General features: G+C 35.2%; 1 protein-coding gene across 3 annotated transcripts in view; it reads left to right on the top strand.

The window, feature by feature from the left end:
* Positions 1–15109, top strand: part of CAMKMT (calmodulin-lysine N-methyltransferase) — a 407707-nt gene that overhangs the window by 28908 nt on the left and 363690 nt on the right. For all 3 annotated transcript variants that reach the window (XM_068565064.1, XM_068565063.1, XM_068565065.1), the window contains exon 3: positions 7718–7782. In XM_068565064.1, coding sequence (XP_068421165.1) covers positions 7718–7782 — 65 coding nt within the window. The remainder of the gene's footprint in view (positions 1–7717; positions 7783–15109) is intronic.

Consider the following 15109-nt stretch of genomic DNA (forward strand, 5'->3'; position numbering starts at 1 on the left):
TTATCCTGTGCCATTGATCTATATTTCTGTTTTTGTGCCAGTACCATACTGTCTTGATTACTGTGGCTTTGTGGTATAGTTTGAAGTCGGGGAGCCTGATTCCTCCATCTCTGTTTTTCTTTCTCAAGTTGCTTTGGCTATTCGGGGTCTTTTGTGTTTCCATACGAATTGTAAGATTTTTTTGTTCTAATTCTGTGTAGAATGCCATTGGTAGTTTGATAGGGATTGTATTGAATCTGTAGATTCAATTGGGTAGTAGATTGCTTTGGGTAGTATAGTCATTTTCACAATATTGATTCTTCCAATCCAAGAATGTGGTATATTTCTCTGTTTATGTTATCTTTGATTTCTTTCATCAGTGTTTTATAGTTTTCTGAGTACAAGTCTTTCGCCTCCTTAGGCAGGTTTATTCCTAGGTTTTTTATTCTTTTTGTTGCAATGGTAAATGGGAGCGTTTCCTTAATTTCTCTTTCTGACTTTTCATTGTTGGTGTATAGGAATGCCAGAGATTTCTGTGCATTAATTTTGTATCCTGCAACCTTACCAAATTCACTGATTAGTTCTAGTAGTTTTCTGGTGACATCTTTAGGATTTTCTGTGTATAGTAAAAAACTATATTAAAAAAATTTTCTTCTCCTTGTCTTATAAGTTGCAATTTCTTGTTGTATAGAGATTACTGTATAGATACTAGAAATTGTTGTTCCCCGCCCCTTTATTTTAACTTAATTTCAGTGTAATAGGAATTTGCATATTCTGGAAACTTTAAAATACTTTCATTTATATTCAGAACCATAAAAGTGCCTGAGTTATTCATTTATAAATGCATACATGTCTTAGGTATAGAAAAAGCTGAGAGGCCTGAACTGTCCTCCTTTCTTTGAATGACTCCTGTTGCTATGGTAATTGCTGAATTAGAAACCTAGCATTCTTGCCTTTTGGCCTGTCCTGGAGGCTTAGAATGGGCAAGAAGTCAAGAATGACTTTGTCTTTGACTGTAGTACAACAAATGCACTGCATTGAGATCATGTATTGCTTCTCTAAGGAAAGGAAAAAAAATAAAACAAACCCTCACCCCACTGGATTTAGTATGTACCCTGTGAGTGCTCACTGAATAAAAACTTGTGATGGGAGTGGTATGCTTATGAAATTAGATGTATGGCAGATTATCCTTATATGTGTAGTGTATCATAGGTGCCCCTTTAAAACTTGGCAAGGTTGGTATCTGAGGCAAATATGGATACTGAATTTATATTTGTTTGTTTATTTATTTATTATTTTTAATTTAAATTCATTTATTTATTTGTTCATTTTTGGCTGCGTTGGGTCTTTGTTGCTGCGCGCAGGCTTCCTCTAGTTGCAGTGAGCAGGGGCTACTCTTTGTTGCGGTGCGCAGGCTTCTCATTGTGGTGGCTTCTCTTGTCACGGAGCATGGTCTCTAGGCACGTGGGCATCAGTAGTTGTGGCTCGTGGGCTCTAGAGCTCAGGCTCAGTAGTTGTGACGCACGGGCTTAGTTGCTCCGCAGCATGTGGGATCTTTAGGGAACAGGGCTCGAACCTGTGTCCCCTGCATTGGCAGGTGGATTCTTAACCACTATGCCACTAAGGAAGTCCCTGAATTTATATTTAAAAAGTACAGTTTTAATGTTAGTAGTGCTGTTAACAACAGCGATGAATATTAAAGCAGCTTTTGTTCTCTTGTATTTTATTTTGTATTTTAGAAGGAACTTTATAGGAGCTTCAAAATGTGGTGCAGTGTATGTAGAAAATTAAAAGACTAATCCATTGAGTCATGTTTTCATGGAGCTTAAATCACAGATATGAGCTAATTATAACTTAATTTTCTAGGTTATTTAAACTCCAATCATGATTATTTGTGTAGTTTGCTTACATATACATATATTCAAAGTTTCAGTAAATTGAAATATTCCCTAGATACTTTTTCAAATTTCCATATATTATGTAGAAATAATCTTTTAGTTTCCTATAACTAGTAGATGTAAGACTGAAAATAAAAACTCTTCAGCCATTTATTTTTGAAAGAGCTCCAAAGTAGTTGCATGGAAAATCAACTTTTTAAACCTTTTCCTTCGGAAAACCTTTCCTCTTTGTTCTTATGCAGCCTCTTAGGACCCATTCCACTCTCTGACTTACTTTTTCTGATTTTGGGGGACCACTTTTCTTTTTAATCAAGGTAAAATTAATCATTTTAACCATTTTAAATTGTGCAATTCAGTATATTCACGATGTTGTGCAACCATCACCACTCTCTAATTTCTGAAGCTTTTCATCACCCCAAAAGGAAACCCCATCCCCATTACTAGTAACTCTCTATCTTCCTCCTCCCCCTAGCCCCTGGCAACCACTTATCTACTTTCTATCTATATGGATTTGCCTATATTGCCTATTCTGGACATTTTATATAAGTAGAATCATATGCTATGTGGCCTTTATATTTGGCTTCTTTTACTTAGCATAATGTTTTCTGATTCATCCATGTTATAGCATATACCAGTACTTCATTCCTTTTTTATGGCTGAATAATATTCCATTGTACAGACAATACCATATTTTGTTTATCCCTTCATCAGTTGATGGACATTTGGGTAGTTTCTACTTTTTGGCTATTATGAATAATGCTACTATGAACATTCATGTACAAGTTTTTATGTGAATGTGTAAGTTTTAAATTCTTTCTTTTAGGTATGTACTGAGGGGCAGAATTACTGGGTCATGTAGTAACTCTTTGTTTAACTTTTTGAAGAGTGGCCAAATTGTTTTCCACAGTGGCTGTGCCATTTTACCTACTAGGAATATATGAGGGTTCTAATTTCTCCCCATTCTTGCAAGCACCTATGATTTTTCCTATATTATTATTATTTTGTATTATTGCCATTCTAGTGGGTGTAAAGTGATATCTTACTGTTGTTTTGATTTGCAGTCCCCCAGTGACTAATTATGTTGTATGTTTTTTCATGTGCCCATTGGCCATTTGTATATCTTCTTTGGAGAAATGTCTATTCAAGTCCTATGCCCATTTTTAATTGGGTTGTTTGTCTCTTTGTTATTGAATTTCAGACTTCTTTATATATTCTGGATACTTGACCCATATCAGATATGTGATTTGCAAATATTTTCTCCCATCTTCTGGGTTATCTTTTCACTTTCTTGATAGTGTCCTTTGGTGTACAAAAGTTTTTAGTTTTGTTGAAGTTCAATTTATCTATTTTTTTCTCTTGTTGTTTGTGTTTTGGGTGCCATATTTAGCCCTCACTTACTTTTAACCTCTGGTTTCAATCTCTTGATACCTTTAGGCTTCAAATTTTTCTCTGGTAGCTTTTTTTTCCCCCCTCTTCAGATAATTATCTGCCCCAGTGACTTGCTCCTTAGTCCTTACCCCATAGGCCATTCTTTAGAGAAACTCAAAGGTCCTCAGTTCTAGCATAGCTTTAGGTGCTTGTGAAAAAAATTGGTTGGCTTTGGGAAGAAAAAACCGGCTACTGGTAAATTTTTTTCCAGCTTTATTGAGATATTGATATAATTGACATATAACATTGTGTAAATTTAAGGTATACACTGTGTTGACTTGATTCACTTATATACTGCAAAATGATTAGTACCATAGTACTAGCTAACACCTCTATCATGTCACATAATTATCATTTCTTTTTTGTGGTGAGAACATTTAAATTAAAGGCTTGGGAAACAAGTTAAAGCTTCGGAGTTTAGGAGAAGATGGAGTGAACTTTTTATACCCTGGATATGTTAGCAAAATGTTATGACTGTTATATAACATTAATTATCAGTGTAATGGTAAAACTGAAGTTTGATAAGGTCCCTTCCTTGCAGGTATTACTGTCTAATAACCACATTGTCCAGGCAGGACCTAGGTAAACAGTTGAAAGATTAAGGGTAGACAAGATCTTATGGAGTTGACACTTGAATAAAGTATAGATGACTCTGAACAAAGAAAAGTCCTTGAGTTTGGGCCAAATGAAAGGGAACTTGAAATAATCAAACTGAATCTTTACCACACTGTGTTCATGGCAGTTTTCCTATAAGTAGGACTAATTCTTATACCATTGAAGACAATGATTGTTGACATTTTTCTTTCATGAGATGCCATCTTTTAGGGTTTCTAGACTTCGTAGATAAGTGATTTTCATTTTTGTAAGTTACTTAGAGGTATAGGATTAGTTTTCTTGTTTCCCCAACCTGATCCCATTTAATGTCATAGGGTATACTTTCTGCTTCTTGGCTTCAAGAAATAATGCTTTCAAGAAGACAAGTTTTGTGTCACACTTTCTATTTTGAATACTGCTTTTAACTTTTAAACATACATTTTACTTTTTCCCAGTTTCTGCTTTTTAGAAATATTTAACTTCTTGCAAAATATATGTACCTTTTTTTTTTTAACTCTTGTCTCAGATTTCTTTTCAAATGTTTATTTCATCTTGATGAGAGAGAGAGAGAGAGAGAGAGTGACAGAGAGAGCGTGCGAATGTGCATGAGAGAATGTCCTTATTAAAACTAGGCCATAAAGCAATTTCACTTTTAGGTATTTATCCTAAAGAAATAATCAGAAAGGGGCTCAATGCTATTTCTACAAGGATGTTCATTGAAACAATATGCATAAAGCACAAAAGTGGGCATAATCTAAAAATCCATCATAAGGTGTTGGTTCAGTAAATTATGGTGCATTCATTGGACTACTTGGCAGCCATTAAAATCATGTTGCAGGAGAATATTTGATGATGTGGGAAACTTTAAATATGTTAAATGAAAAAATACAAATTGCAAAACCATATGGACAATGTGCTCTCAGTTATTTAATGACAGGTCTATGAGCATAGCATAAAATTTGAAGGCTGTATACCAAACTATTAACTGTGGTTACCTCTGCATGATAGGATTATGGGCAGTTTTTTCTTGAGGAAGCCATATATTGCTTTTATATTTAGGAAAAAGTTTTTTGAGTTCTATGCTGTATTGCTGATCATTTTAATAGCTTCATCTTGTGCTTTAGATATTTAATGCTTTGTTCTTTTTCCTCTCTTGTCCGACATGTATGTTGTAGTTTTCCATGTTAGGCGTAAATAACCTCTTGTAGAATCTTGCATCCACAGAGAAGGTGCAGAATCATTGTGTTATGAAGATGAAAGTTGGATTTGTGGTTGATAACTTCATTGCCTTAGGTTATGATACTGGTGAGCCCAGTGGTTATTGGGCCAGTGATTATTGCAGATAACTTTTTGCGTCCTCACTTGGTCACTCCATGAAGGAACTTGGTCTCTGTGATAGAAATAAAATGTTGTTCTGAAAAGGGTATTATAGTTTACATGTGTTCTCTTACTATATGTATTAGCTTGCTAGGGCTCCCAGAACAAAACACCGCAGATTGGATGGCTTAAACAGCAAGTTTATTTTCTCACAGTTTGGGGTCTAGAAGTCTTGGATCTAAGTGTTGCAGGTTTGGTTTCATCCAAGGCCTCTCTCTTTGACTTGCATGTGGCTGCTCTCTTGCTGTCTCCACGTGGTTGTCCCTCTGTGCACATGCCTTGTTGTCTCTGTGTGTCCTAATCTCCTTTTTTTATAAGGATATATATATATTAGGGCTCACCCTAATGACCGAATTTTAACTTAATTAACTCTTTCAAGGCCCTGTGTCCAAATTCAGTCGCATTCTGAGGCACTGGGGGTTAGGGCATCAACATATGAATTTTGGGGAGACACAGTTCAGTCCATAATAGTATATATCACTTGTGATGAGTTTTAATGACAAAGTAGTGTGGATGAAGTAAATTTTATTGTGAATTATTAATGGTTATTATAAACTATCACAACATCCTAAAGAACTACAGCTGTAAGTTATATAGGGGAGAATGTAGAAGATTGTAGATGTGTTAGCACCAACTTTTTGTAATCACCACTGGAAAAGTAACTCAGACTCTATGACCTATTGATTCAGGTCACACCTAGTGTGATTCAGGAGTCCTGGCTAACACAACACTGCCACTTAAATTTGGGAAATGTATTGGTAATACGCCTTCTGCCATTCTTTGAAATAATTTTTTTTTTCTCCTAGCTGGGCTACCTGACAGGACCCTGTGGTGGTTGGTGTCTCATGGTCCTAGAGAAATTTGTAGACCCTCTACCTTATATACTCTTACATGTGACAATGGTGATTGTTTTCTCCCCAGTGAATCCTGGGGCTGACCTGGACTTTTAACGCACACTGCTACAGTCTCCTGCTTCTGGATCCTTCCTAGGGGTCTCATAGAGTGGGACCTGTTTTGTGATGTATCCAAAACTGATCTCTTTTGGGTTAGTAATTACTCAAGGAAATATTCTTGTTGAAATACAAAATATTTTCATTTTCTACCTATATTTGGGAGACCGAAGGTGACTATCTCTTAGGAAATATAGTCCAGATTTTTAGTTTTTCTGTTTCATTGTTACTGTGTTAATGTAGTTAAGGTCTACAATATTGGTGGAATTATTTAAGCTTCAGGAGTGTCAGACTGGATTTAAAGTTTTTCCTCATTCAAATAAAGGCATATTGTGTTTATGTGTTATAGGCGTATAATACATTTATGTAGATGTGTGTATATATACACACACATACTTGGTAGGATAGTTTGATTAAAAAATGAGAAATTTGGGCTTTTATGGGTAATTGCTCTATTTTTAACTTAGTGGGGTCATGGAAGGATCATGGAATATGAAGTTCAGGTTTTAGCTCTGCCAGTTACTTGCTGTGTGATCATAGGCAAGTCTTTGAACAAATCTTAACTCCTTATAATTGAATAAGAAACAGTAACTAGGGGCTTGCCTGGTGGCACAGTGGTTAAGAATCCGCCTGCCAATGCAGGGGACACGGGTTTGAGCCCTGGTCTGGGAAGATCCCACATGCTGCAGAGCAACTAAGCCTGTGCGCCAGAACTACTGAGCCTGCACTCTAGAGCCTGTGAGCCACAACAACCGAGCCCGCGTGCCACAACTATGGAAGCCCGTGCGCCTAGAGTCTGTGCTCCACAACAAGAAAAGCCTCCGCAGTGAGAAGCCTGTGCACCACAATGAAGAGTAGTCCCCGCTCGCCGCAACTAGAGAAAGCCCGCGTGCAGCAATGAAGACCCAATGCAGCCAAAAATAAATAAATAAATAAATATATTAAAAAAATAAATAAATAAGAGGAATAGAATTAAGATCAGTGAGCAACATACAAAACATTTGCCCCCTGACATTTAGAACTCCCTGTAAATGGAATGTGCAGACCTGAAGGTCGGTTAGTTCTTTGTGACTGAAGTTCTGAATTTCTTGGGCCATAATAGTAGGAACTTATGTATTGTGGACTGTGGTAATGGAAGTTGATTGTTTATTTTCATTTTGAGATTCTCAAAGTGTAGGGTTTTGTTTTGTTGTCTTTATAAAGGTAAATAATTTATGTCACGTTTATATAATTAAAACAATAACAATAAAAACACTTATTAGTACTTTAAAGTGTAGATTAATCATCAAGAAATGTCATTACATTAAATATCCCAAAGACTCGTCTGTTATTTCTTCTCCTTCTCCCTCTAGTGGGCAGAAATATTTTAAAAACACCACATGGAAAGGGTTATTAGTATTGAGTGTATCACAATATAGTCTCAGCTTTTTAAAAGATTAATAAATGTTAATATTTCAGAATCATTAAAGAAAATGCTTTATTCCTTTCTAGGCATAATAGTGGATCTTTGAATGTTGAAGATGTTCTTACCAGCTTTGACAATACAGGAAATATTTGTAAGTTATATACTCACTGTATAGAAATATTTTTAGTGTTTTAAAAGTGAATTTTTAATTTTTTTTCCAGTGTTTATTTTATTGACTTGTGTGTGTGTGTGTGTGTAATAGAAACTCTTGCTGTTTTTAGCTGCATAATAAGCCTCATGTAAGATGTACCTACTCAGTGGGATAAGGCAGGTTTTATACTTGGCAGTTTTGTGTCTCTGTGTGTATGACAGAACATAGGTCAGGAGGAACACTGGATTCTCCAGTACTATCCCTTTTGTTTCTTGTTTTCATTTTGACCTTTTCAGTTAATCAGTCCAACAGAGGGGCTGTCTCTCCCTTCTTTGCTGTGTTTGGGTATGTGTGTTTCTACTTCTTGCTTCTTCTCTCTTTCACTAGAGAGTGAACCCAGAACATTTTTCCTTGCTGCTAATATACTTTAATACCCGAATGATTTTATTTTATGCATTATTATAATATTATAGAATATATTGACTTCTTATCTAAGTCTCTGATTAAGTCATAATAGATTTCTCCACTGAGAAAATCATTTAATTATAATGTCACATAATGAAAGAAATCAAACAAGAAATGTCTTTATATCACTGTGTTAAACAACATACCATGATAGAAGCGGTGTACTCCTTTATGTGTTGCATAGGCTATTATTCTTAAGATAGTGGATAATCAATGAAATATTACCACTTTAAATGTAAAAATTATACTCAAATACTTTTCGTCTCAGGAAATTTCACAGCTGTAACTACTTATTGTCTGAACTAAAATAACATATTCTGCTAACAGTACTACATTATCAAATGCTCTCTGATTTTCGATCTGCATAGAATAATGTCCAACAATACTCAGGCAATGATTTTGTTCTTATGCCCACATGATGGCAAGCTTTTGATTGTGGAGAAAAATATTTATGTATTTTGTCACTAAGGAATCTAACTATCCTAAAATTATCCTAAAATATTTAAAATAATGTAGGTTTCTTTTTCATGGATAGTGACAAGTATACCTTTTAGTTTCTCTGAGTTGGCACTTGCTGAATTCTTTCCCAATATTTTTATTGGGGGTTGGGGCAGGGTCTGGGTAAGGGATACTAATGGTGGTTGAGGAGACATTCTCCTTTAGTTCTGTGGTAATGTAAAATATCATTAAGTCAGGCTTATGCATACCCAATTTAGGAACATAATTCTAGAATGTTAAATGTGGATTTTTGATTTGGTCATGTAAAAATCAAGTACTGTTCCCAGTGGCTCAGTATGAAGTAGGGCCACTAGCTGGCAGCATTATGTAAAATAAAAATGTTTTCCTGAAGGTCTAAGCTATTATTCTATGTATGAATAATATATGTACCCCCCACCGTAAGTTGTTGCATTGACAAATGCAGAAATTGTATGTTAAAAGCTTTTTTTTTCCCACTGCTGCCCATTGTTTGGTAGAAAGGTTTGAGTCTTTGGATTGAGACACGCCTACATTTGAATCTTGGTTCTGAAATTAATCTTGAGCAATTTATATTATCTCTATGAACCTCAGTTTTTTTCATCTCTTAGAACTGGACATAATGTATGGAAAGTGTATAATATACTGTATTCCTCATAGTTGGTACTCAGTAAATGAAGGTCTTTATTATTACCAGTGGTGAGTACCTCTAAACCTTTACAGTTTTTTTCTAATAATGAAGAAAGTATTTTTAAGGATTATTCTGATGTTTTAAAATAAACTATTTTGATTGAACTAACAAGGTGGGAAAATAGATCAAATTAGAAAAATAGTAATTTATTAAAATGTCTTGTCATAAATGTGGTCTTTTTTTTGAAAAAGAAATCTATTTATTTATTTATTTATTTTTGGCTGCCTTGGGTCATTGTTGCTGCGCGGCCTTTCTCTAGTTGTGGTGAGCAGGGGTTACTCTTCATTGTGGCGTGCGGGCTTCTCATTGCGGTGGCTTCTCTTGTTGCAGAGCACGGGCTCTAGCCGTGCTGGCTTCAGTAGTTGTGGCACGCGGGCTCTAGAGCGCAGGCTCAGTAGTTCTGGCGCATGGACTTAGTTGCCGCGCGGCATGTGGGATCTTCCTGGACCAGGGAATCGAACCCGTGTCCCCTGCATTGGCGGGGGATTCTTAACCACTGCACCACCAGGGAAGTCCGTAAATGTGGTCTTAAAAACCTGAATGTATTGCCAAGTAAGAAGTGATAAAAATAAGACTTCTTAAAACATTTTGTTTAGTGTAACTTTTATATTATACTCTTTAAAAATGTATAATGATACTTCAACTTAATGTAAAATTGATAAATTCCTGTTACAATAAAGTAAATCTTGATTATGACTTTTATATAATCTTTGCCAAGGCTTAAAGTGATCAAGGATTGAAAAAGTGATTTCTCACTTGATGTCTCGAATGTTTGATTTTACCCTAATGGTGACCTTAGATTGAGTTTGTGACTGGAAAACCCAGCAGAGGGCGCTAAGATCACAATTCTGTCTCAACAGATCACTATAACTGGAATAAATACCTTGAATAGTAACCCTAAGCTTTCATCATGTAAACATAGAAATATGTATGTGTAAACATGTGTATTTGATTTATTTCTTATATACTTAATATATTCAGCAATTCATTAATACAAAAAAATAGATTTTCCTGACTGATATTTTTCTTCATTTTTTCATTTCTTTTTTTAAAGAGGACAATTTATTTTTATTGTTATTTATTTTAATTAATTTATTTATTTATTTTTGGCTGCGTTGGGTCTTCGTTGCTGTGTGTGGGCCTTCTCTAGTTGCAGCGAGCGGGGGCTACTCTTCGTTGCGGTGTGCGGGCTTCTCATCGCAGTGGCTTCTCTCGTTGCAGAGCACAGGCTCTAGGTGCACGGGCTTCAGTAGTCGTGGCTCGTGGGCTTTAGAGCGCAGGCTCAGTAGTTGTGGCGCACATGCTTAGTTGTTCCGCAGCATGTGGGATCTTCCCGGACCAGGGATCAAACCCGTGTCCCCTGCATTGGCAGATGGATTCTTAACCACTGTGCCACCAGGGAAGTCCCAGAAATTATTCATTTACTTCAGGAGTTAGTTTACAGGTTAACATAACTTCCTGATAATAGAAAAAATAACTTAATTAAAATACTTTATAGTTACAACCCCCCTGTACATGTTTATACAAAATACACATATGTGAATGTATACAAAATATATTCATGCTAGTGGAACTATTAATCTCAATTTTAAGTTAACTTCAAAAACAAGTAATTCTTTTATTCATTGTAAATTTTCAAAGATGAGAGGATCGGTCTTAGTCCAAGTTTGTTTATGCTCTCATCAGAAAGATATGGAAAAAATCTTTAATTTTGGAAAATTAATGAAACCTCTAGATAATTTCTTATTTCCTGATATGTTAGAAATGAAAATATTCTTTATGTTTACCTCTGTTACTTTTACATGTGTGGCTTGCAAAGTGTTTTATGTTTTTGAGATATCCTTTCAGTATTTGAATTCCTTTGAATGTTGTAGGAAGAAATTAAAATGAATCTCCACACAGTCATTTATGCATAATGATTCATTGCTCTATGGGATATGACCCCAATTTTATTTTTACATGTTTATATTTGCTACTGTGGAAAACAAATTATTTTGAAAGTCAAGCTTCTTTTTTGCTTACCTCTAACTAGGGTTAGGTATGCATATTCCATCTTTGGGTTCTAGTACTTGAGAACATACTTCCTTTTTAACTATCAAAGCTACTCTATGGAGAGATTGTGTCTGCTATTGATTCATCATGCCTGGAAAGAGATGCAATCAAGCAACCTAGGGAAAAGTATAGGATGCATCCTTCACTTCAGATGAGGTGCTGGCTGCTTCTGTGTTTCACGTAACATGTCACTCAGATAGCTTGGGTCACAAGAGAGTACTCTGCAAGCACGCAGCAGATCTCTTGCTTCTGTTTTCTCTGTGGGCAGAGTCTCCTTTCCAGCCAGTCCCTGACCTCCAAAGAAACCCCATCATGCTGTATCTCTTCTGAAACCATTTTCTCTTTCTCCAAGTCATCTCTTTCCTTTACTGAAATAAATTTTTAAAAAATGTGATTCTCTTCAGCACTTAGTTGATCCAAATTTTACTGTCATAGTATATAATACAACTATTTGCTACATGTGAAATCTCATCACTGCTTGGGATATAATTGCTTCACTTGTACTTTTTTAGCACGTCATCCTTGACAGCATGAACGTATGATTAATACTTCTCATACAATATATTGTATACAATATATACAATATAATGTGTATAAGCCATTAAAGGCTTAGGAAGCCAATAGTTATTATATATCATTGCAGTAACCTAGTGTGATTCAGGAGTCCTGGCTAACACAACACTGCCACTAAAATTTGGGAGATGTATTGGTAATATGCCTTCTGCCATTCTTTGAAATAAATTTTTTTTTTTCTCCTAGCTGGGCTACCTGACAGGACCCTGTGGTGGTTGGTGTCTCATGGTCCTAGAGAAATTTGTAGACCCCCTACCTTATATACTCTTACATGTGACAATGGTGATTGTTTTCTCCCCAGTGAATCCTGGGGCTGACCTGGACTTTTAACGCACACTGCTACAGTCTCCTGCTTCTGGATCCTTCCTAGGGGTCTCATAGAGTGGGACCTGTTTTGTGATGTATCCAAAACTGATCTCTTTTGGGTTAGTAATTACTCAAGGAAATATTCTTGTTGAAATACAAAATATTTTCATTTTCTACCTATATTTGGGAGACCGAAGGTGACTATCTCTTAGGAAATATAGTCCAGATTTTTAGTTTTTCTGTTTCATTGTTACTGTGTTAATGTAGTTAAGGTCTATAATATTGGTGCAATTATTTAAGCTTCAGGAGTGTCAGACTGGATTTAAAGTTTTTCCTCATTCAAATAAAGGCATATTGTGTTTATGTGTTATAGGCATATAATGCATTTACGTAGATGTGTGTATACATATACACACACATACTTGGTAGGATAGTTTGATTAAGAAATGAGGAATTTGGGCTTTTATGGGTAATTGCTCTATTTTTAACTTAGTGGGGTCATGGAAGGTTCGTGGAATATGAAGTTCAGGTTTTAGCTCTGCCAGTTACTTGCTGTGTGATCATAGGCAAGTCTTTGAACAAATCTTAACTCCTTATAATTGAATAAGAAACAGTAACTAGGGGCTTGCCTGGTGGCACAGTGGTTAAGAATCCGCCTGCCAATGCAGGGGACACGAGTTTGAGCCCTGGTCTGGGAAGATCCCACATGCTGCAGAGCAACTAAGCCTGTGCACCAGAACTACTGAGCCTGCGCTCTAGAGCCTGCGAACCACGACTACTGAGCCTGCATGCCACAACTACTGAAGCCCGCGTGCCTAGAACCCGAGCTCCACAGCAAGAGAAGCCACTGCAATGAGAAGCCTGCGCACCACAACGAAGAGAAAGCAGTTAGAGAAAGCCCACGCACAGCAATGAAGACCTAATGCAGCCAAAAAAAAAGTAACATTATCTACCTTGTAGTGTAGTAAACATCATAGGTAGTGTGAAAGTAGTATGTAAACTGTAGATAATATTTGTATTCGTTTTTATTGTTAGTATTAATATCATGTCTCATTTGTTCTTAGACCTTCTCAATATCTTTGATATTGGAAAATAACACAAGACAGGAAATATTTTTGGTGTGTGCCATCCTGTTTTAATATTTTGTACATGAAAACATAGTGCAAAGCTACATTATTAAAAGTATAGTATTACTGCAGAAATACATATATAAATCAGTGTTTTAGAAAAGAAGGTTCAGAAAGACAAAAATATTTGTGATTTGTCACATGATGAAGATGGAATTTCAGTGAGAGTGGAAAGGATAGATTTTTCAATAAATAGTATTGGCTAGGAATTTAGAAAAAAATAACAAACCAAATCTCTCCTTTATACTATATAAATACCAAAATGAATTTAAGATAGATTAAATATTTAATTAAAAAATTCTAACACTCCCAGATTTTTCAGATGAATAATTTTAAGATGTTGAAATAAGGAAGGCCCTTCTACGTGTGACCCAAATCCCTTGAATTTAAAGATGAATAGATTGACTAAATAAAGATTTAAAGTCACTTTATTCAAAAAGTATCAAAAAAGTTGAAAGACAAATGACAAACTGGTAATTATTATTTATGAAATATATGCAGACAGAGATGTATTCTCTTTATTGTGTGAAGAGCTCCCACAAAGAAATAGCAAAAACAGGCTGTAGATCTATAAGAAAAAGACAAAGCATAGTTGAAAATTAGAAAAAAGTATTTCACAAAAGTAATACCAATGCTCTATAAACATATCAAATGATTATTTTACTAGTAAAGAAGTAATGAAGTGCAATTAAAACAGTGAGATAGGATTTTTGTTATCAAATTGGCAAAGATGAGAGAAGATAAGCCATGTTCGGTGAATTGTAGGGAAATGTGCCTTCGCATCCACTGCTGGTGGGAGGGTAAATTGATTCTACTTTTCCAGAGGCAATCTGGCAATATCTTTCATAATTTTAAGTGCCCATTTCATTTGACTAATAATTGTTTTTCTAAGAAGTAATGAAACCAATATGCAAAGGTGGAATGTAAAGGAATTCATTATAGCACAGTGAATAACTGGACAAAACATAAATCTTTAATTTTAGGTGACTGGCTAATTATGGATAATTCATGAGATGGAATATTTTATAGCTGTTCAAGATCTCTAAAACATATTAGGTTAAAATATTACTGCAGGGAATATGATTCTATTTCTGTAAAATATATATATACTCATTAAGTAGGTATGTATATGCATAGTACTATGTCTATGTGTTCATAGTGTTTTGTTAGGGTATTGGAGTTATGGATGATTATCACTTTCTTCTTTATGCTTTTTAGTATTTGTTTCTTTATGGCTTGTATTAGATAATGTTTTTATTTTGAAAAAAGTAGATATTCTTTAATTTACAAATTGAGTATTAATTTTTTTTTTTACTGAAAGCTGTGATAAAATCTCAAATTGCTTAGGACAGTACTGTGGAAAAAAGGAGCAATTCATTTTACCACTGAAAAAAAAATATAAAGTATTTTATTTTTAAACAGCACTTTTGTCCAAGGAGCTCCCAGCATTGTTGGATGTTAATGTGCTAATCTCCCAATACACTTAAAAGAAGTCAAAGATCAAATCATTCTAGCCCCATATTGGGTCGTGGGAGTATAAAGAGGTTAAAAACTCAGTCAGTGGAAGAATATTGAGCTTGAACAGAGATAATTTATAAGTTCTGTTGAAAAATAAATTTTAAGGTTCAGTGCATTATAT

Source organism: Eschrichtius robustus, chromosome 15 (genome assembly GCF_028021215.1).
Source record: "Eschrichtius robustus isolate mEscRob2 chromosome 15, mEscRob2.pri, whole genome shotgun sequence".
In the NCBI taxonomy this organism is placed as follows: Eukaryota; Metazoa; Chordata; class Mammalia; order Artiodactyla; family Eschrichtiidae; genus Eschrichtius; species Eschrichtius robustus.